The sequence below is a fragment of the Pelodiscus sinensis genome, chromosome 5 (assembly GCF_049634645.1).
Source record: "Pelodiscus sinensis isolate JC-2024 chromosome 5, ASM4963464v1, whole genome shotgun sequence".
Taxonomy (NCBI): Eukaryota; Metazoa; Chordata; order Testudines; family Trionychidae; genus Pelodiscus; species Pelodiscus sinensis.
In genome coordinates this window covers 3,399,741-3,420,549 of record NC_134715.1, presented here as the reverse complement: position 1 = coordinate 3,420,549, position 20,809 = coordinate 3,399,741, and the positions used below count along the sequence as shown (strand labels likewise).

The following is a 20,809-nucleotide window of genomic DNA, read 5'->3' as shown; positions in this document are numbered from 1 at the left end:
TGGCTCTCAGGGTTCTGCGCTGTCCTTTAGCTCTAATTTACCCCTAACGGTCTTCTAAGAGCCCACGAAGCAATGGGAGTGTTGGCCATGCCGCTACATAATCGTGACCTCCCGGGGGCCGGCAAATTCTCTGGTTCAGCACTAGTTGGGTGCCAGACTAGAGAGGTTCAACCTGTAGTTTTGGATCAAGTCAGCAGCCCCGTGACTGTTTGCCTAAATCTCCCACTGGAACCTTTTTGTGCTTTCTAAAGGCTTGGGATGTTTTTCTTTTGCATAATTCTCTTGTTCAGTGCCTCTGGGCTTCCATACGCACCTTGAACAAGGCTTTTTGGTGCTTCTTCTTACCGGACTGGAACAAAATATACCTCACAGGGCAGCTGGATTAACGGAACTCCTAGCCTGGGTTTCTAAACATGCAGAATTTGGATAAACTTCATATGAGCATCTGAACTTACGTGTTGACTGCGATCGCACATCTGATTTGTTTGGTATTAGCTTTTCACTGCTCACAATACACATACATGCCAGCCAGCCCCGCACCCAAAAGTATCACTTATCCGGAACAGATTGCTTTAAGAAGGATGAAAATATTATAGGCTCACCCAGACTCAGTCCTCAGCTGTACTGAGTTTACGCTCAGCAGAGCTCAGGGATTTGGGAAGGGAAGGATGGTGGCTCTAAGTGTCACCTATAGGGGCACTATTCTGGGTCTTCACAGTCACTAACATCGGAGTGGTTCAGAGGAAGAGGCTTTTTAATCTGGGAAGAGATGAGGGACAGGAAGGGGGAGGTAGCCGAGGAGGGAGGAAAGCTGCTAGTAATGCTGACAATCAGATCATAAGGATGAGTTTTGAGGAGGGAAGGAGAGATCCAAGAGAGCCGAACAAAGTCCAGTTGTCTGAGACACGGTCATGGAAAACTGTCCTTCCATCAGCCAGCCGGTTTCGGCTCCCAGAAACATTGACCAGAGGAAAGGGTAATAGTGTGGCCTAGTGGATTATTCACTTGTCTGGGACTCAGGAGTCTGAGTTTTGTTTCTGGCTCTGCCACTGACTGCCCGAGTGACCTTGGGCAAATCACTTTCTTTGTTCCTCAATTCCCCCACTTGTACAAAAGGGGTGGTAATACCACACACTTTTGGTAAAACACTTTAGGATCTCCTGGCAGAAAGTGCTATATAATGGGTATTGCCATCTATTTCCTCACCCTACTCACCTGGCTTGACCAATCCAATTGTGTTTGGCCATCAGAAGAATAAAATGTGTAACAGGTTTCTAGTAAGTGTATGTATTTGATTAGTCCATTAGAGTCAAACTTAAAAAGTCTCACTTTTAAAAAAAGTGAAGTCACTACAGTACACAGGATAACACATTCACTTGTGCAAATGGGGTGTGACAGTCATGCACCTATGTCACGATTTTCAAAACTGGCTAGTGAGATGAGGTGTTTTGGATGCACAATCCTGGAGCACGTGAAAAGGGCCTGGTTTTCAAAAAATGCAGTGCAGCCAAGCTCTGAAAATGAAGAGCATTTAAGGCATCTTGAGTTAAGAGTCCAAAAACGGAAGCGCTCCAAATCCCTAGTTATTTTTGTAAATCTTGACTGGGATTTTCAAAGAGGCATGAGGATTACAATTCCTAGGAACAATAGCAGGAGTTAATCGTATAATATATCCTCTTAAGCATTTCTGAATTTCCTCAGTTCCCTATGGTGTCAAAAAATTCTGAGGTGCATGGTTACAGAACTGGGTAGAAAATGAGGGGTGTTTTTCCCCAGGGAAAATTTCAGCTATTTGGGGAAATCATCTGAGACAGAAATATGTTGATTCTGAAATGGGGCTGTAGTATTCAATGGGACTGGTAGTTCAAATTCCTCACTCTCTCCTCCTCTTCTGTAGGCCACACTCCTTGATCAGGTTCTGTCTCCTCTGATGTACCATGACCATGATGAATCATGGGAGACAAAGTCTGTCTGGGAAGCTTGGCCCATAAAGAAGAATAGAGGACAAGAGGAAACCACACGACAACTCCCACGAGACACCGTGGTAAATAGCCAAATAAAAATATTTCTGTTTCCAGTGGGGAAAAAATGGTGCATTTGTGACATGTATTTTTTTTCATCAAAACTTGTTGCAGAAAATTAGGGGTTGTCCCTCCTTTTCTTGTCCCTAAAAAGTAACTTGTGTTGAAAACTCAGTTTTCTGTTGAACAATGAAACAATTCTAACAGAAAAAAAAAATTGACCAGCTCTACTCAGCTGTGTGCAGGATTCTATTTCTCTGATTGTGGAAATTGTCTTGGATGAATGCAAAACGCTGTGCTTGGAGAACAGTACAAAGAAGAAGGTTGGCCTTTCACCCGTTCAGCGATTGTTCTCCAGCGTGCCAGCTGTGCTGCCTTTGTCCACAGAGTCAATGCAATGTTAGGACAGAGCTGCTACAGGCACCTGCATGTCGGTTTCTCCCTTGCTTCCCCCACCACAGAGATCCCTACAACATTCAGCAACTATCAGTCAAGTCGCACTGAAATACGGCAGTGCTGCTTAAATAGGTTGGCACAACGGCATGTAGCAACAACATCGTTAGGGAACTTAGAACAGAGTCGTCACCCTGAAAAGTCTTTGCTGATACTGCTGCCTACTGCATCTTTGAAATTCCTTGACTAGGGCCCAAGGGAATGGAATTTTGCTCCCATAAACAGCGGGGAACCATCTTTTATGCTGAATGACATCCGGGTGCGAATACGTTGCATTGAAAGTAAACCGGTTTGTCCGCCAACGACAATGTAGTTCGTGTGCCAAAAAGCACAAACTCCACAGTCATGGTTTTAGTGTAAAATAACCCCATTGTTTTATCATTCCCTGTGCTCCTCTCTGAGAAACCCCTCAGGGACAGATTTTCTAAAGCACTCAACATACCCAAATGGGGTCAGAGTTGCATTCAGTACTCAGTTATTCTCTGGGGGGGGGGGAGGTGCTGGGTTCTGAAACCTTTTGAAAATCTGACCCTCAGGTTAATTTGTCTGTGTGATGGGCCAGGTGTGTCCCTTTGTCCTGGACTAACAGGTGTATAGTAGACCCGGAAGGTCAGTTTAAGGTACATAACTCCAGCTACGTAAATAATGTAGCTGGAGTCAACTTACCTAGCCGAGCTTGGTACAGTCTCCACAGTGGGAGGTCGACAGGAGGAAACACTCCCATCAACTTCTCTTACTCCTCACGTTCTGACGCTGATCAGGAGTGCCCTCAACATTCCATTTAGCAGGTCCTTACTAGACCCGCTAAATCGAGTGCCAGAAGATTGATCTCCAGAGTGGCAAGTGGAGAAACATGGCCTAAGGCATTCAATGGGCAGTTGTAACATCAGGCTGGGCTATACTGTAGGGTATACATAGCCCTGCTCTGGGGCAGAATGGGGCAAGCACATGCTATGTGGAAATCTATGGAGGGATTGTATCTCAGCTTCCCAGGACTTCCAGGGAGTGTGCAATACTGCCCCAGTTCCTCCCACCTCTTTCGGATGATGTATCTCCCTAGGGGCATATGGGTAGGGCAGTTGCTTGGCTTCCTTGAGCATGGCTGTACCCAATCCTCAGAGGATATGAGGCTGTTATAGCCCCCACTAACAAGCCTTGGTTCATTGTCTCAAAGCATCTCCCACTTTTCATCCTGGAGGTTCTTGGTTCAATCTTGTGTTAGCCAAGATGGTGGCTGTCCCAAAAGCAGAGGAGTTGTGCAAGGTACACAGTAGAGATGGGAAGAAGCCCACTAAGGTCTCAATCCTGTATCTAACTCCATAGAAGCATAGGGTTTGCCCACAGAGGGCTCATTTCAGGATGGGACCCAATGTCATCACTACAGGAAGTCCCCAAAACACGGATATTGCAGAGAGAAAAGTCATTTGGTTGATCAATGTCTTTGCATTTCCGCATAGTTCTAGGAAAGTTGTCTTGCTCTCCCCTTCCTTGCCTCTGCATTCCCTCGATGACATGCTTTAAGATTTGCATGCAGCATTTGAAGTGCCCTCGATTGTTTTTGAAGTGTTGATTGAAATTGAACTGTCCTCGGCACTGAAAACCAAGCTCTTTCAAAAATGGTGATGTTGTGAGGAAGAGATGAAGTGAGGAGGCAGAATTTTTCTTTGCTTGAAACAAACAGTCATTAATTCTTTGGTAACATCACTTACAAATGTCCTTTGCCTTTGCCTTTGAGCAGATTATCTTGGATGTTTTAGTCGACACTCCTTACTATTCATGACGAACAATGAAAAATGGTGGATTGTTCTCGTTTTTTTTCCTGTGTTTGCAAATTGTCTTTAAATGGATCACAACAGTTTTATTCCGATTACTCTCAAATGCCTTCCTCAAATAATTTCCATTCTGCAAATTGTTCATGAGGGCCGGTTGTAGCTATTCATAATTTACACAGTCGTGGGCTCACCCAAAAGTCATGTGACATTGTTTCTGTTATCCTATTGGGGCACTAAATCCAAACATAGGCCTAACTTTCCTCATGTGTGTAGTTTAATTGGCTTCAAAGGGAGTCTGGGGAGGTCTAAGTGTCTTGAAAGAACTGAAAATGAGCTTTCTCGTGTAACTAAACAAAATAAAGTAAATGTAAACTATAAAATTAAGTATATACTTTGAAATTTGCTTTTGGCAAATGTTGAAGCTTGGTATTTTCAATAATAAAGCTCATGCACTCAAAAGTTTGCAGATAGCAAACATAAATGAGGTTGGAACCTAATTGGATTGAAACGCGGGTCAGAATTTGAACTAATATTCATATCCCGTTTCCTCCCCGCTATTCATTCAGCTAATTGCTATGTCATTCTTAGCACTTCTCATTTGTCATTACCTTAATTTGCATTCTCCTGCCAGACAGCCCTGTACAACAATACATTAAGAAAGCACGTTCCCGTATGTGAGGAAAATTAAGGCTTGAATCACATGCTTTAAGAGTAATCGCTTTCTGAAAGTAAACAGAACGGCTCTTTCCATTTTTGGCCAGGCCAGACAAATTCTTCATCTTTTAATTAGAAAATGGAGGAAGATCATACCTTTCTCCCTCAGCCCAAGAAGGATTAATGTCATGTCCAAAGTCTTCCTACTCCTTCCTTCGGGGTGCTGTTGTTGTCTTTGAACGTAGGACTTTCAGGATAACAACCAACCAAAGTTATTCCCTGACCAAAACAGGCTGCAGGGTTTTGAAGCTGATACTTACATGTGCCGTAGTTCTTTCTCTTCACCCCAATCATGGGAGCAAACAACTCCCTCTCTTAGGGTACGTCTAGACTACATGGCTCCATCGACGGAGCCATGTAGATTTGTTGTTTTGGAAAAGGGAAATGAAGCCGCGATTTAAATGATCGCGGCTTCATTTACATTTACATGGCTGCCACGCTGAGCCGACAAACAGCTGATCAGCTGTTTGTCGGTTCGCGCGCTAGTCTGGACGTTCCCCCTGTCGACATCAAAGCCCTTTGTCGGCAGCCCCGGTAAACCTCATTCCACGAGGAATAACGGGGCTGCCGACAAAGGGCTTTGATGTCGACAGGGGGAATGTCCAGACTAGCGCGCGAGCCGACAAACAGCTGATGAGCTGTTTGTCGGCTCAGCGCGGCAGCCATGTAAATGTAAATGAAGCCGCGATCATTTAAATCGCGGCTTCATTTCCCTTTGCCTACAACCCTAATCTACATGCCTCTGCCGACAGAGGCATGTAGTCTAGACACAGCCTTAGTTTGAACCACTTGCTAGAGTTCAGATTAGGGTTGCCAGTTACTTTCACAAACATGTCAGAGAAAAAATTGGTTGAGTGGAAAAAAATGGGGGGGAGGAATCATAGAATCATAGAATCATAGAATAATAGGACTGGAAGGGACCTCGAGAGGTCATCGAGTCCAGCCCCCCGCCCTCAAGGCAGGACCAAGCTCCACCTACACCATCCCTGACAGATGTCTATCTAACCTGTTCTTAAATATCTCCAGAGAGGGAGATTCCACCACCTCCCTTGGCAATTTATTCCAATATTTGACCACCCTGACAGTTAGGAATTTTTTCCTAATGTCCAATCTAAACCTCCCCTGCTGCACTTTAAGCCCATTACTCCTTGTCCTGTCCTCAGAAACCAAGAGGAACAAATTTTCTCCTTCCTCCTTGTGACACCCTTTTAGATATTTGAAAACCGCTATCATGTCCCCCCTTAATCTTCTTTTTTCCAAACTAAACAAGCCCAGTTCATGAAGCCTGGCTTCATAGGTCATGTTCTCTAGACCTTTAATCATTCTTGTCGCTCTTCTCTGTACCCTTTCCAGTTTCTCCACATCTTTCTTGAAATGTGGCGCCCAGAAATGGACACAGTACTCCAGCTGAGGCCTAACTAGTGCAAAGTAGAGCGGCAGAATGACTTCACGAGTTTTGCTTACAATACACCTGTTGATACAACCTAGAATCATATTTGCTTTTTTTGCAACAGCATCACACTGTTGACTCATATTCAACTTGTGGTCCACTATGACCCCTAGATCCCTTTCTGCCATGCTCCTTCCTAGACAGTCGCTTCCCATCTTGTATGTATGGAACTGATTGTTCCTTCCTAAGTGGAGCACTTTGCATTTCTCTTTATTAAACCTCATCCTGTTTACCTCTGACCATTTCTCTAACTTGCTAAGGTCATTTTGAATTATGTCCCTATCCTCCAAAGAAGTCGCAACCCCACCCAGTTTGGTATCATCTGCAAACTTAATAAGCGTACTCTCTATCCCAATATCTACATCATTGATGAAGATATTGAACAGTACGGGTCCCAAAACAGACCCTTGAGGAACTCCACTTGTTATCCCTTTCCAGCAGGATTTAGAACCGTTAACAACAACTCTCTGACTACGGTTATCCAGCCAATTATGCACCCACCTTATCGTGGCCCTATCTAAGTTGTATTTGCCTAGTTTATCAATAAGAATATCATGCGAGACCGTAACAAATGCCTTACTAAAGTCTAGGTAAATGACATCCACCGCTTCTCCCTTATCCACAAGGCTCGTTATCTTATCAAAGAAAACACACGACAGATAGAGGAGAGGAGACCGAAAAAAAAAAGAAGCTCCTTCCACTTCCCATTCCCCCCATCCCTGCCAGGGGAAGAATGTCCCAAGTGGCCTTCTGTCTGAGAAAAACAGAAATACCAATACCGCACTCCTGGCAACCCTCGCTCAAACTCACTTGATCTGTCACAGGTAAGGTTCAGATGAACCCTCTGGAAAGCCAACCTCACTGTGACCAATGCCCCTTGTCTTCAAAAAGCATGGGGTCAGACCCTAAAATATCTGTCGTGTGTTTTCCTTAATATGCCATCGTGGACATCAGACGAGAGAAAGTGATTAAAAAAAACCAAAACTCTTTTCAGCCCTGTTGCCCTTCATTTACGTGATCAGATGCTGACTATTTAGTACAGTAAATATTTCTAGCGGTAATTACCAATCATTCGAGTCTGATGTTAAGTCAAAGACGACCACAAAGTGCTCATTAACACTACAAACGTATTTGTATGCAGAATTATTTCGGCACATTTGTTTAAAAGGTCTTCATTGCACACAAAAAAAGGGTGTTGGAACCGTTATATAATGTGTGTGTTTGTAATCTGTCTGGTTTTGTGTATTGGATGTTTAGTATTTTTCTTTAGTATTTCTAACCAAGAATAAAACCAAGATGATAGCGCAGATTTTCATTTCCACTGAGGTGCACTGTGTCATGTACAGAGGCTCACTTTAAGTCTTCTTTATGTTGCCAGAAAGATGTAAAGCAGTGTTTCTCAACCAGTGGTATGAGTACCCTTAGAGATGCTAGAGAGAAATCTGGGGGAGGGGAGGTATGTCAACACAACTGAAATTTGGAGAAAACTGATTTTTTTTAAGTTTTACAGTGCTTTATTATTTTGTACTTTTTACGCCCAAAAATTTCGTTGCCTGCTCAGCTAAAATTAAGTTATTTAAACAAATGTGTTGCGATGGTAGATGGTGATTTTCACGGCTCTGACAGTGCAGATATACATTGTACTTGCCTTGAGGTCTCTTTGCATTGCCAGAGGTGCAGAAAGTGACGTTCGTGGAAGTGAGGATCGGGCCCTTTGCATTGACCCTTGTGTAAAGTAGATGAAAATTGCTACGCCCTAAGTCAGGGGCGTTGTGGCCCGAAAGCAAGACTTGGTTACAAACGGCCAGGTTTTGATTTTTTTGGCTAAATTCTGCATTAGAAAGAAAATGTGACCTTGTGAATTTGCGTATGGGGTGATTAATTAACGAGAGAGTGTCATTAATGAGAGAGACTCATTTTTTGAGGAGTAACGTTAGTTCGAACCAAGGGGTTTGGTTCGAACTAACGCGGCCTAGCATGCATTTCCTGGTTCGAATCAGCTGTTGAGCGGAGTAACGCGCCAGCGAGATCATGCTAATGAAGCGCGGGATATTTAAATCCCCACTTTATTAGCAATTTTGGTCGCCTACATTTGCATCCCTAGCTTGAACTAGGGAGCAAGTGTAGACGTACCCTAAGAGATCTAGGTGACATCCCTGCTGTGTATCACAACCAGGCTAGAGAAAGTGTCAATCTCTGTCCTGCTGGAAGTTTTCCACTTTGGAGGGCAGAAAATTAAATATACCTTCAACCTGTGACACTCTTGGCCAGAGGATGTTACGAAGGCCAAAATTATAACAGGCTTTGAGTAAAAAGAGTCTAGATAAATTCACGGAGAATTGGCCCCTCAGTGTCTATTAGCCAGTAGGGTCAGGGATGGAGCCCCATGCTCTGAGTGCCGGAAGCTGGGAATGGATGACAGAGGATGGATTACCTGATGATTGGCCTGTTCTATTCATTGCCTTTGAGACACCTGGTATGAGTCACTGTTGGAAGATAGGACAATGCACCATTGGTCTGATCCAGTGTGCCCGTTCTTATGTTCATAATGGGCCAGAGTGGGTGCCCCTGTCACTAGGCTATTGGCTATTCGGGGGGAGAGAGATGGACATCTCGTATTTTCTCTGCTCACATTCAGAACTTCCATCCTGGACCAGAGAAAGTTTTGGTTTCCACAAATCAGCATTTCCTGATTTAAAAACAAACAAAACATTTTGTTGAAAAATGTCTGACCAGTTATATTTTACATCCACTTCACCGCAAAGTAAATGACTGTATGACAGTGTTTCTTAAACTTTTAAGACCGAGGAACACCGAACAATGATTTTGTTTTTATGAGGAACGCCAAGGGATTTTTTTGTTAAGCAAAAAAAAAAGGTCCGGGGAAAAAGCGTTGGGGGGGGGGGGGGGGGAGTTATTGAGGGGGAAAAAAAAGGTTGCCTGCCCCTTTAAGGTGTCCATTTTGAATTCTGTTCTCCGCGGCACACCTCCAACTGCCTCACAGCACACTGGTGTGTCATGGAACACAGTTTAAGGAACACTGCTCTATGAGGTGTACGGCAACAGAGAATTGGACCCCATGTCTTTGCGGTATGTAATCTTCACATGGATTTGTGTGGGGCAGAGGATCTGACTAATGCATGTTCGATTATTTGTTCCTTACACATTGGTGTGGCCATTCGTATTCTTATTGGTGCTGTGTGAATTAGCCATTCGTATTTTGCAAATTTTATTGTTTTACGTGCTTGAACTTTGCATTTTTTTGGGGGGGGAAAAAGGATCAAGAAACCAGCTACACCATCATCAAATCGAAAGAGACGACCGTCACGGCGGATGGCTTGAAACCAGCATCAGCATATATCTTCCAGATCCGAGCTCGCACAGCAGCAGGCTATGGTGGCTTCAGTCGAAGATTTGAGTTTGAAACCAGCCCAGTGTGTAAGTCATTTTAATTACTGTCAGCTCATGTTTCTGATGTGGTGCCCAGAAAAGAGTGAGCCGATCAATATCTTTGCAAGGGATTCTGTCATCCTCTTTCTCTCTTTGACCTGATCCGTTTAGGGAAGAAGCATCAGTCATGGCATGATGTTGGGTTGGACAGGTTGGATTCCGTTTTCCTCATTTCATTTAGTCGAGAAGGCGATGAGAACTCAGGGTGTGTTTTAAAGTAGGAAGTTCATGAAACTGGTTGGTTTGAGAATTTCTTTTGTTTCTGTCTCTGCCATTTACACAGTCCTGGGTGGCTGGCTTTTCACTGCAGTAGTCTTCTCATCATCAGGAATTCCCCTTAGAAGCCTTGAACGTTTGTGCCAGGGATGAAGAGCGACTCTCATATATTTCACCAGGCTTTTGTATGGTTGTAAACCTCTTACTATGGCCTGTGGAGGATTCCGAGGCCTCTCTGACATATCTTTTGCGTGTGTCGCTGGAAAAAGGTTCTAATAGAAATACCTCCCAACATCACTTGTGCTGTATTGATCAGAGAAAGAGCTTTGACATCAAAGAGATTATTGGAACATTACAGTCTCCCTGCAGCAAGCCCTGTACTTAAGGTGGCAAATATAGTTTTCTTCCTTGTCCCAGTGCTCTTAATATTTCCAAGATGTCAACTTTTCATCTGAATTTTAGGGGGGAGGGTTATGAGAGGAGAAATCCTTTAAAGGTATGCGGGGGGGTTAATTTCGTGAAGGTGAAAAGATGTAATTTATCTCTACCAATACGAACCACAAAATCAAGCAATGCTCTTTTTTGGAAGGGCTGCGTCAAAAGGTCTGAAGCGCAAATGAGCATTGGGATGGGGAAGAGAAAAGTTCTCCTTGAAGGCTAATTATGTTGTTTGGTTTATAAAAAAGTTTCTGGTTACCTAAAGATTGAGTATTTGAAGATTATGTCCTGAGCATAAATGACAGATGGGCAGTTTTCTGCTCTCTTGTACAGTCCTATTGACTTTATGGGTTGAACCTCTCTAGTCCGGCATTCTCTGAACCAGCAACCTCCATCATCCAGAATGATTTTTAGTTAGCTGATGTCCACTTTTCATGGGTGTAGCCAAATTTTCTGGGGTCCCATGAAGTTTGTTTGCAACCACCAGTCCTGGCTCTCAGTGTTCTGTGCTGTTATTTAGCTCTGATTTACCCTAAATGTCTTCTAAGAGCCCAGTAAGCAGTAGAAGTGTTGGTAATGCTGCTAGACTGCACTGACCTCCTGCGGTCTGGGAAATTCTTTGGTTCAGCATCATCAGGCCCCAAATAAGGCTGGACAAGAGAGGTTCAACCTGTAGTGGTGTTTTTTTCTGTGTTTTCACAGCCCAATGAGTCTTGATCCAAGACACAGTTTCCTTGGCGATACCAAAATTCTCAAAATAATAATAGTACAGATGGGACAAGAAGCAATGGGCTTAAATTGCAGCAATGGGAGGTTTAGGTTGGATATTAGGAAAAATTTCCTAACTGGTTAAACACTGGAATAAATTGCCTAGGAAGGTTACAGAATCTCGATCACTGGAGATAGATGGTGCTTGGTTCTGCCGTGAGGGCAGGGGACTGGACTTGGTAACTTCTTGAGGTTCCTTCCTGTTACATCCCTACCCTTAAGTGCGTGACAAGTCCTAGTGTAAACCTGCATCATGCTAGCATAGTGTTCTGTGATTCTATAATAGAGGGCAAAGTTTGCTCTCTTCAGGATTCACTCCAGTATACACTTTGCACACATACACTTCACTTTTAGCTTAACTTCAGTGGATCAAGGCATGTGCTTACGGTTACGCACTTGTGTGTTTGCAGAATTGGGAGGTAAATCGGTGAGTGCACTCTCAGAGACGTGTCAATTCATAGCCAGTTACATAGACTGACAGCTTTGGAAAACGCCTCTCGCCATGAAATATCCTTTCTCCCCAGCCATTGCTCACAGTTGAAAGTAGCCCAGGCTATGTGGCTTGATGTAATGGTGTTGGAAGCAGGACCCTGTCACCCGTTAGCTCCCTCTTGTAGCTGGCGAGCAACAGGCAGACACAGCCAGATCTGAGGAAGATGGGGAAATAGAAAACAAAGCGCTGGGGTTCTGACTGCAGCAAAATGGCAGATTCTGGGAGGAAACGCAGGCTGCTTGCATGCTCAGGTAGATGCTGCCACATCACTTTGCACCTGGTGCATGTCTCCAGCATCCATGAAAGCTGAACACTTTAGAAGCTGAGATTCCAGAGCAGAATTCTGCGGTGGGCTGAATTCCATGGATTTGTAGAATATGTGGGCCCTGAGTCTATTTTAAGGGTCAGTTTTCAGCTGTTTGCCACGTAGATCAAGTCCGAAGCGGTCCAGTTTTAGTGCCCAGCAAGGCAGGGCATGAATCTACTCTGCCACGCATTGCTTGGCTGGGCAGATCCTGCTAGCGTGATGCAAGTTTACACTGGGACTTGTCACGCACTAAAGGGTAGGGATGTAAGCAATTAGTCGACTAGTTGACTATCCGATAAGCAAATACTTATCGGATAGTCGAGTAGGACCTCAACTAGTCACTTCCCCCCGCCTTGCTGCCTCTAGCAGTGGGGAGAGTGGGGGGGAGCTGGCTTTAAAGCTGGTTCCCACCAGCACCATCTCCACGGGGAGCAGGGGAGGCAGAGGACAGCGGGGAAATGGTGAGAGCGGGGATTGAAAGTCTCACTCGCACGAGTCCCGACTACTGCTCCTCTTCCTTTGGCGGTTCTTGTATATTTCAAAGGGAGAGGCACAGTGGGATGGTGAGTATCCCCCTTTATTGACCAATTGAGTAGTCGATGGAAATTCCATCGACTAATCGAGTCGTTGATGGAAATTCCATTGACTACTCGATTAGTCGATACATCGAAATTTAACATCCCTCCTGTGCAGAAATGCCTTCGGTAGCATGAGGTCTCTTGCTTACCTATTCTTCTCAGCGGTGTCACTGATCATTTTCTCTGCCAGCAAATATGTACTCTGTGTACCTATTTCAATTTGTGCAACTGACATGGATTAATCTTTGACGCTATTTGCATGCAACAGGGGTTTTGTGATTGTAAACACGCTCTTCGCTCTTTTGGTGACGAGCGAGTCATGCTGCATGTTTTCCTTATAAATTTACGTTCATCAGCGGTGTAATTACGGCTTCCTGGGTTCGTTGAAAAGTCATCTTCAGTTCTTTAAAAAAGATATAATCTTGGCACGTCAGTCAGAGTTACCTTTTACAGAGGAACGGAGGAGACGGTGGCTGAGGGAACACAAGGCAAATAGCGGAGTGGTGCCAACATTAATGCAATAAGAATTTTCTGTGTAATGTATTTCTGATTGCATTAACCACTATAATCATATGCTAGGAGTAGAAACCAAACCATATTAGAGTAGAAAATAATGCTGTGTGATGGTGGGCAAGAGCTGGATGCAGTAGAAAAGTTTCTAATTTAGGGTAGTTCAGTAACCCTGTTTCAGAATATTGATCGGTAATGTAGAGGCACTTTGTTGCCCATTTGGTCGCGTGCCATCATGACCTAATATCGCAAAGCCAAAATAATAATAGTTTGGAATGACTTATCTTGGAAATACTCTCAAAGCAATAGCAATAAGATGTTAACACGGCCTTACAAGACACAGTTTCAAAATAATATACCGCCAGTCGTTAATTATTTTACAAGCCCCTCTGAGTGACTATGCCTATTTTGCAGATGGAGAAACTGAGGCACAAAGCTTTAGGGCCTGATGCAAAACTCACTGAAGTCGGCGGATTGGCTCCCATTCAGCAAAGCACTTCAGCATTGGCTTGACACAGGACTTCAGCAGATGCTTAAAAGCTTTGCAGAACAGAGATGGGTTTTAATCACACGCTTAAATATTTTGCTCTACTGGGGCCCATTGACTTCAGTGGGCTTTGGAAAACGACCTATGGCCCGGGTCCTCAAAAATATTTAGGTGCCTAACTCCTGTTGAAATCAGAGGAAGGTTGAATTAAGGGTACGCAATGTATGTTAATTACCTAGCTGGAGTCGCCATACCTTAATTCAAGTTTCCCCACCATCTCCAAGGTGGGAGGTTGATAGGAGCACACGAGGAGCAGGAGAACCGAGGCTGATGGGACCACCTCTGAGTGTTATTTAGTGGGCCTTAACTAGAAAGGGAAACTGCAGAGCTTAATTTCATTTACAAGTTTGGTACCTGCCATAGAGACTTAAACAAAGACCTTAACTGGATTACCCGCTACATTCCACATCCTACTGACACAAAAAGCCAAACACCGGGTACTTGAAAGTACTTAAGTGAAATGAAGCTAATGGGCAGCAGCTTTCAAACAAATAAAAGGAAGTTCTTCTTCACACAGCGCATAGTCAATCTGTGGAACTCCTTGCCTGAGGAGGTTGTGAAGGCTAGGACTATAACAGGGTTTAAAAGAGAACTAGATACATTCATGGAGGTTAAGTCCATTAATGGCTATTAGCCAGGCTGGGTAAGGAATGGTGTCCCCAGCCTCTGTTTGTCAGAGGGTGGAGATGGATGGCAGGAGAGAGATGGCTTGATCATTGCCTGTTCAGTTCATTCCCTTTGGGGCACCTGGCATTGGCCACTGTCGGCAGACAGGGTAATGAGCTGGATGGACCTTTGGTCTGACCAATCTGGCCGTTCTTATGTTCTTACTTAGAACCCACTCTATCAGCTTCATTTAGCATGGACACTCTAATTGGCTGTTCTTTTCCCATTTCTTTCTCCTCTCCTTTCCCTCCCCATCCCCTCTCTTTCTCTGCTATTTATATGGAATTTGGACCCCGTAAGCTCCATTCATCTGAAGAAGTGGGCTATGCCCATGAAAGCTCCTGATGCCGTCTGCATTTTTTTTGTTAGTCTCTAAGGTGCTGCAGAACTATTTGTTGTTGGGTATTTCTTTAAGTTTTTTTCTATTACAGACTAACATGGCTACCCCTCTGAAACATTTCAAGAAAGATGTGAAGAAATTGGAGCAGGTCCAAAAAAGGGCAGCAAAAATGATGAAAGGCCTAGAAAACATGACCTAGGAGGGAAGACTGAAAGAACTGGGCTTGTTTAGTTTGGGAAAGAGAAGACTGAGAGGGGACATGAGAGCAGCTTTCAAGTATCTAAAGGGGTGTTACAAGGAGGAGGGAGAAAAATTGTTCTCCTTGGCCTCTGAGGACAGGACAAGCAGCAATGGGCTTAGACTGCAGCAAAGGAGATTTAGGTTGGACATTTGGAAAAACTTCCAAACTGTGAGGATGGTCAAACACTGGAATAAATTGCCCAGGGAGGTTGTGGAATCCCCATCACTGGAGATATTTAAGAGCAGGTTAATAGAATCATAGAACCTTAGAGCTGGAAGAGACCTCAGGAGTCATCGAGTCCAGCCCCCTGCCCAAGGCAGGACCAATCCCAACTAAATCAGTCCAGCCAGGGCTTTATCAAGCCGAGACTTAAAAACCTCTAGGGATGGAGATTCCACCACCACACTCCCTAGGAACCCATTCCAGTGCTTCACCACCCTCCTAGAGAAATAGTTTTTCCTAATATCCAACCTAGACCTCCCCCACTGTAACTTGAGACCATTGCTCCTTGTTCTATCTGCCACCACTGAGAACAGCCTCTCTCCATCCTCTTTGGAACCTCCCTTCAGGATGTTGCAGGCTGCTCTCAAATCCCCCCTCACTCTTCTCTTCTGCAGACTAAACAAACCCAAATCCCTCAGCCTCTCCTCATAGGTCATGTGCTCCAGCCCCCGAATCATTTTGATTGGCCCTCTGCTGGACCCTTTCCAATGCGTCCACATCCTTTTTGTAGTGGGGGTGGGCCCAGAACTGTTTGCAAGGCTGGACATACATCTCTCAGTGCTGATCTAGATGGTGCTTGGTCCTGTCGTGTGGGAAGTTCCCTTCCAGTTCTAATATTTTGTGGTTCTATGGTTTTCTGCCCGTCTGCTACCTCTGCTTCAGCTCCTCCCTTCTCCAAACCACAGCTGAAAGCCCTTCTTAGATCCAGACTGCAGTACTGCCAACCCCAAGTGTTTCCCAAAATATTGTGAAGGTCTTAAAATTAGACTTGGAAGATTATATTTTTATCAGTAAATGTCAGTAAATATTAGTCTTACCGAACAAGAGCAAATGGAGAAAACGTGTTTTCATCTAGGACAACTGAAGTTTACTGATGAGCAGAGGCAGGGAAGTGCTACTTGAAAACACAGTAGAATTTGGTGGAAGGATATTTATTTGGGATATTTTTACATAGGCACTGGAACTAAGGATGTGGGAGGGGGGATGCTGGAGCACCCTCAAACTCACGACTTAGTGCCCAGGGTGCCAGCTGCATCCCTTAGGGTTGCCAGATGGTATAACCAAAAATACCGAATGCCCCTCCCCCAAAATAAATAAATAAAAGCCACCGGGGAAAAAATTCTGTTGAGGGGAAAAAAAAGGGGGAAGACCAAAGTTGTTGAGCAAAATAAACAAATAAATAAATAAATAAATAAATAAACAGCGTGGCTCCTTTAAGAAATGCTTTTGAGGCTGCTAGCCATCTTGCCTCCCTGCACCGGGCAGGACAGTTTCCTGCAGAACCCGGTAAGCACCTGGGGTTTCGACTCCTGACCGGGAAAAAATCAGAAAGTACCGGACATTTTAGGTGTCCAGTATTTTCTCAATTTTTTTTTTACTGGAGGAGGTGAAACTACCGGACTGTCCGGTTCAATACCGGACACCTGGTAACCCTAGCATCCCTGCACTCTGGGGGCTTTGCTTCCAACTCCACATCTGGGCTTCCAGCTGTTGCCCTGCACACCCAGGGCTCTACTGCCAGCCCTGCATGCCAGGGGCTCTGCTTCAGTCCCGAATACTAGGGGCTCTGCTGTCAGCCCCAGTCTCCAGGTCCTGGCTGTTGGCCTGGCATGCCAGGACTTTACTTCTGGCCTTAGCTGGGGAAGGGGAAAGGACGGGGTCAGCAGGGGTATCAGCATCACCACTCTTAAAACCATTCCTGCCCCACTGTGGTTTGTCATATGATAATGATCGTTAGAATGCAATGGTCATCAAGCTTTACCTTTTTCAGTCTCGATGTCTTCTCTCACTAAACAATTGCCTGACACCCCCAGCCCTTCATTGCATGGCCACCCCCATCATTTCCAACAGGTGGATAAAAATGTAATAAAAAATTGTGCACATTGATATTCTTCATTAACATTATGTATAGATATTAAATTCTGCCCAGCCTAGTTAAAATTCATGCGTCAATGTAAATAGAGCCGTAGAGTTCACATTTTCAAGCTTTTCTCTGCAACCATGAGCGCTAGAAAACCAACTTTTTCCACCTGTCACCACAGAGATTCCACAGATATCTTCTAGTCCAAGTAGGTAGAAGCACTGTCGTAATCTCAAAAAATAATACATGTTAAATGCTGTCAATTTTTGATATTTTTTTTAATAGTGACCTGTCAGATAATATATTCTCAGATAATCTACTATGGAGCAGCGATTCTGATTGTCTGTTGGAACCAAGGCATTTGAGCTAAAATATAAATATGGTCCAGATAACATTAATCCTCAGTCAGGAAGATGACTAATGTTTTCTAGGAAAGCCATTCACTAGGAAGTTCACGTGGATGAAGGTCAAAATGAGACAGTGTGAATTAATTTGAAAATGCTTACATTTAACCTCAAGTATGAGACTAGCTACTGGCTGAACATGACTAATATGTTTCTGAAGAGTAGACTTTTTTTTGTTATTGATTATTGAAGTGCTAAGAGGCTCCCGCCAAACCCAAGCCCTGATGGTGCTAGTTTCTGTACAAATGCATTGTGAGACAGTTCCTGCACCAAGGAGTTGACCATCGAAGGGCATGTCTTCAGTACCTGTTTGATCAATGGGTAGCAATCATCCAGCAGGGGTCGATTTATCATGTCTAGTACAGACATGATAAATTGACTACCGAATGCTCGCCTGTCAACTCTGGTACTCTACCAAAATGAGAATAGGTGGAGTCACTTGGAAAGCATCAGCTCTTGACTAGCTGCCATGAAGACGCTACGGTAAGCAGACCTAACAATGTCAACTTCAACTATAGTGATAGAAATGTAGCCGTGTTAGTCTGGTGTAGCTGAAACAAAATACAGGACTATGTAGCACTTTAAAGACTAACAAGACTAACTAATAAACCATCTTGTTAGTCTTTAAAGTGCTACATAGTCCTGTATTTTGTTTCAACTTCAGCTATGTTATTCACATAGCTGAAGTTGCATAAATTAGGTAGTGTGGACAAGGCCTAACTGGAATAGGCAGAGATTAAGTGCTATTATTATCCATTTTACAGACACGGGGCCGAGGCACACGGATATTAAGTGTGTTACTCAAGGTCTAACACGAAGCCGTTGGGTATATCCAAGCATAGAACTGAGGTCTCCTAAATCAAGCGTCTTAATCACGTAACAATCCTTCCTCTCCAGCAATCCGCAGAGAGGGATTTTTGAAAGGACACAATCTGGAGGCAGTTCTGCTTTCCTTACAGTAAACAGAGACCAGCCAAAAATATTAGTCTCCGGGAGGACTTTATTCCAAAGGGCACCAGCTGGCCTGATGCTCAAGGTGTGACCAAGAGTGAATACATGAGCCTTTGGAGATTCCTGAGGGAGGTGGTTTTAGTCACTTTTCTCATGGGCATTCCATCTGCCTTTTAGCTGAGAGACTTTTGTTATGTCACATCTTCTAGCCGAGAGGAATTCAGGCTGTGAGCTTTATCTTCGTATGTTCCGAAGAAATAGAAAGTTCCTTTGGTGTCCCTCTCCTCTCTGACTGATTTCTGGTGCATAACCCAGAAAATATATTCCATTTTACCACAGGGAAAGGTACATTCTGTGAGAGTGTGATTAGGCTGTCAGACTGAAAGTTTCCAAAAATGGAGTCTTTTTTACCCCTGCATTTTTATGTAAAAACATAGACCAGGGGTGGGGAAGCTTTTTTGGGGACCAGGGGCTACTGACCCACAGAAAAATCAGTTGAAGGCCACACACAAGTGTAAAGCAAAAAAAGCCCACCCAAATCCTCACTGATATGGCCCCCGAGTGAAAAGGAAGAAAGACCCTCCCCACTGTCCCCTTGTACACCAGAGCCTGCGGGGGGAGGGAGGGGGGAGAGGACTAGTGGATTTTGTGTGCTCTAGCTCCATGCACCCTACCCCCCAATGCTGGGAGGAGCCTTGAGCCTCAGGGACCAGAATCAGGCAAGCCAGGGTCAGGATGCAGCCCCCAGGCCTGAGTTTCTCCACCCCTGCAATAGATCGTGAGGAAAAACCAACCAACCACCAAAAGACTTACTACATTAGCAAACTGCCTTATGTCCGGCCCCCTGAAATAAAGACTCTCGTGAGTGTGGGCTCTAATTTTAACTTGCACCTTCATTTTCTGTTTCTCATCTCAGCAGTAGCTGCATCCAGTGATCAGAGCCAGATCCCTATCATTGCCGTGTCGGTAACCGTGGGGATTATCCTGCTGGCAGTCGTGATTGGCTTCCTTCTCAGCGGAAGGTAAGAGAAGCAGCCGTGACTTGATACTTTTTCCACGTATGAACTTTGCCCTGACTGGCTAAGAAGCACGTTTTGGGAGAGGCAAGAACATCTTTGGACATCCTGAGTAATGAATATGCTGAAATCAGACACACATTCTCGGTGAATATGGATAGTTCATTTCCCACTGATGTTCATCTCTCAATAGATCAGTGTTCCCGAAATTGTGGGGTCAAGGAAATGTTTGCGGTGCGGGGGGCATGCAGCAGGATGTGGACCAGCCCCGTAGGGTGTGTGGTAGGAGCCTCAGCACCTCTCTGTCCCAGCTGTAGCTCCATTCTACCCCATCCCTGCCTCACCTTTACTCTGCCCTCTGTTCCACACTGAGCCCGGCTCTGCCCTCTTTGCCTCTAGACCCTACTTCTCCCCCACCCCCACTTCAGCCCCCAGCTCCGCCTTCCGCCCTGTCTCCTCTTCTGACTGTGCGGTTATGGAAAGGTGGCGTGGACCAATTCCATTGCTGGTAAGGGAGGTGCAACAGGAAGTGGGGCTCCCCTGTTTCCTTATGGGGCTTCCTTTGCACAAGTCTGTTTTCTCATTGGCTGTAAAAGGAGTCGGATTTGTTTTGCGCAAAAAAAGGCACGTGACGCACTGTGGAATTTCAGTACCTTCGTCCAAAGTCATTCTCATTAGACTTGCTAACCAAAGGCCTAAAAGTCAGACATTCTTATTTGGTTTACACTCATATTTTGCAAATGGTCTGTTCTCAGGAAAACTCCCCGGGTGGTAAAAAAACAACCACCCTGCGTAAACACAAGAGGTGAGATCCTGGCCCAATGGCAAAATTGTCATGGACTTCAATGGAGTCTGGATTTCACCCAAGCTGTTTGGGATTTGGGCCATAAAAAATTAAGTATATGCCAAGTATGAGTACATGAAGTAATTAGCTACCCTCTGATGGAGGCCAATCCTTAAGGCTTGATTCACCAAGGCTTTTCAGCATGGACCTAGCTTGAACCAAGAGAATGGCTCCATTGATTTCAGTGATTTGAATTGACTACTACTCTGCTACTCATGGCATTACTTTTGTCATTAAAAGAAGGCAGATGGTCAAGTACCTGTCTGGATTGGAGCTGGCCAGTTCTTCACAACTCTAGCCGAAATCAAAAGTAGTTTCCGTTGCAAAACGAACAGCAGGATTAGAAAATCTGGTTTCTGTCTGTGTCCCTAATTTTTCCTAGATGCCAATAAACAGGATCTGAACGTTTGTTCATAGAGTACATCATCCCAACAGGGAAGGAAATGTCTTTTGAAATGAACTCTTCGCAAAGCACAATGCAATTTTTTTTTACAGCAGCCTTCAAACCGTTACAGGGACCGTCATGCGAACTAACAGAAAACATTGT

General features: G+C 44.5%; 1 protein-coding gene across 16 annotated transcripts in view; it reads left to right on the top strand.

Moving 5' to 3' along the window:
* EPHA5 (EPH receptor A5) overlaps positions 1 to 20,809 on the top strand; it is a 259,608-nt gene that overhangs the window by 180,744 nt on the left and 58,055 nt on the right. For 9 of the 16 annotated variants that reach the window (XM_075929255.1, XM_075929250.1, XM_075929257.1 and 6 more), the window contains 2 exons: positions 9,689 to 9,848; positions 19,319 to 19,424. In XM_075929255.1, the coding sequence (XP_075785370.1) occupies positions 9,689 to 9,848; positions 19,319 to 19,424 (266 nt within the window). The remainder of the gene's footprint in view (positions 1 to 9,688; positions 9,849 to 19,318; positions 19,425 to 20,809) is intronic. The other 7 variants (XM_075929256.1, XM_075929258.1, XM_075929244.1 and 4 more) reach the window with 1 other exon arrangement.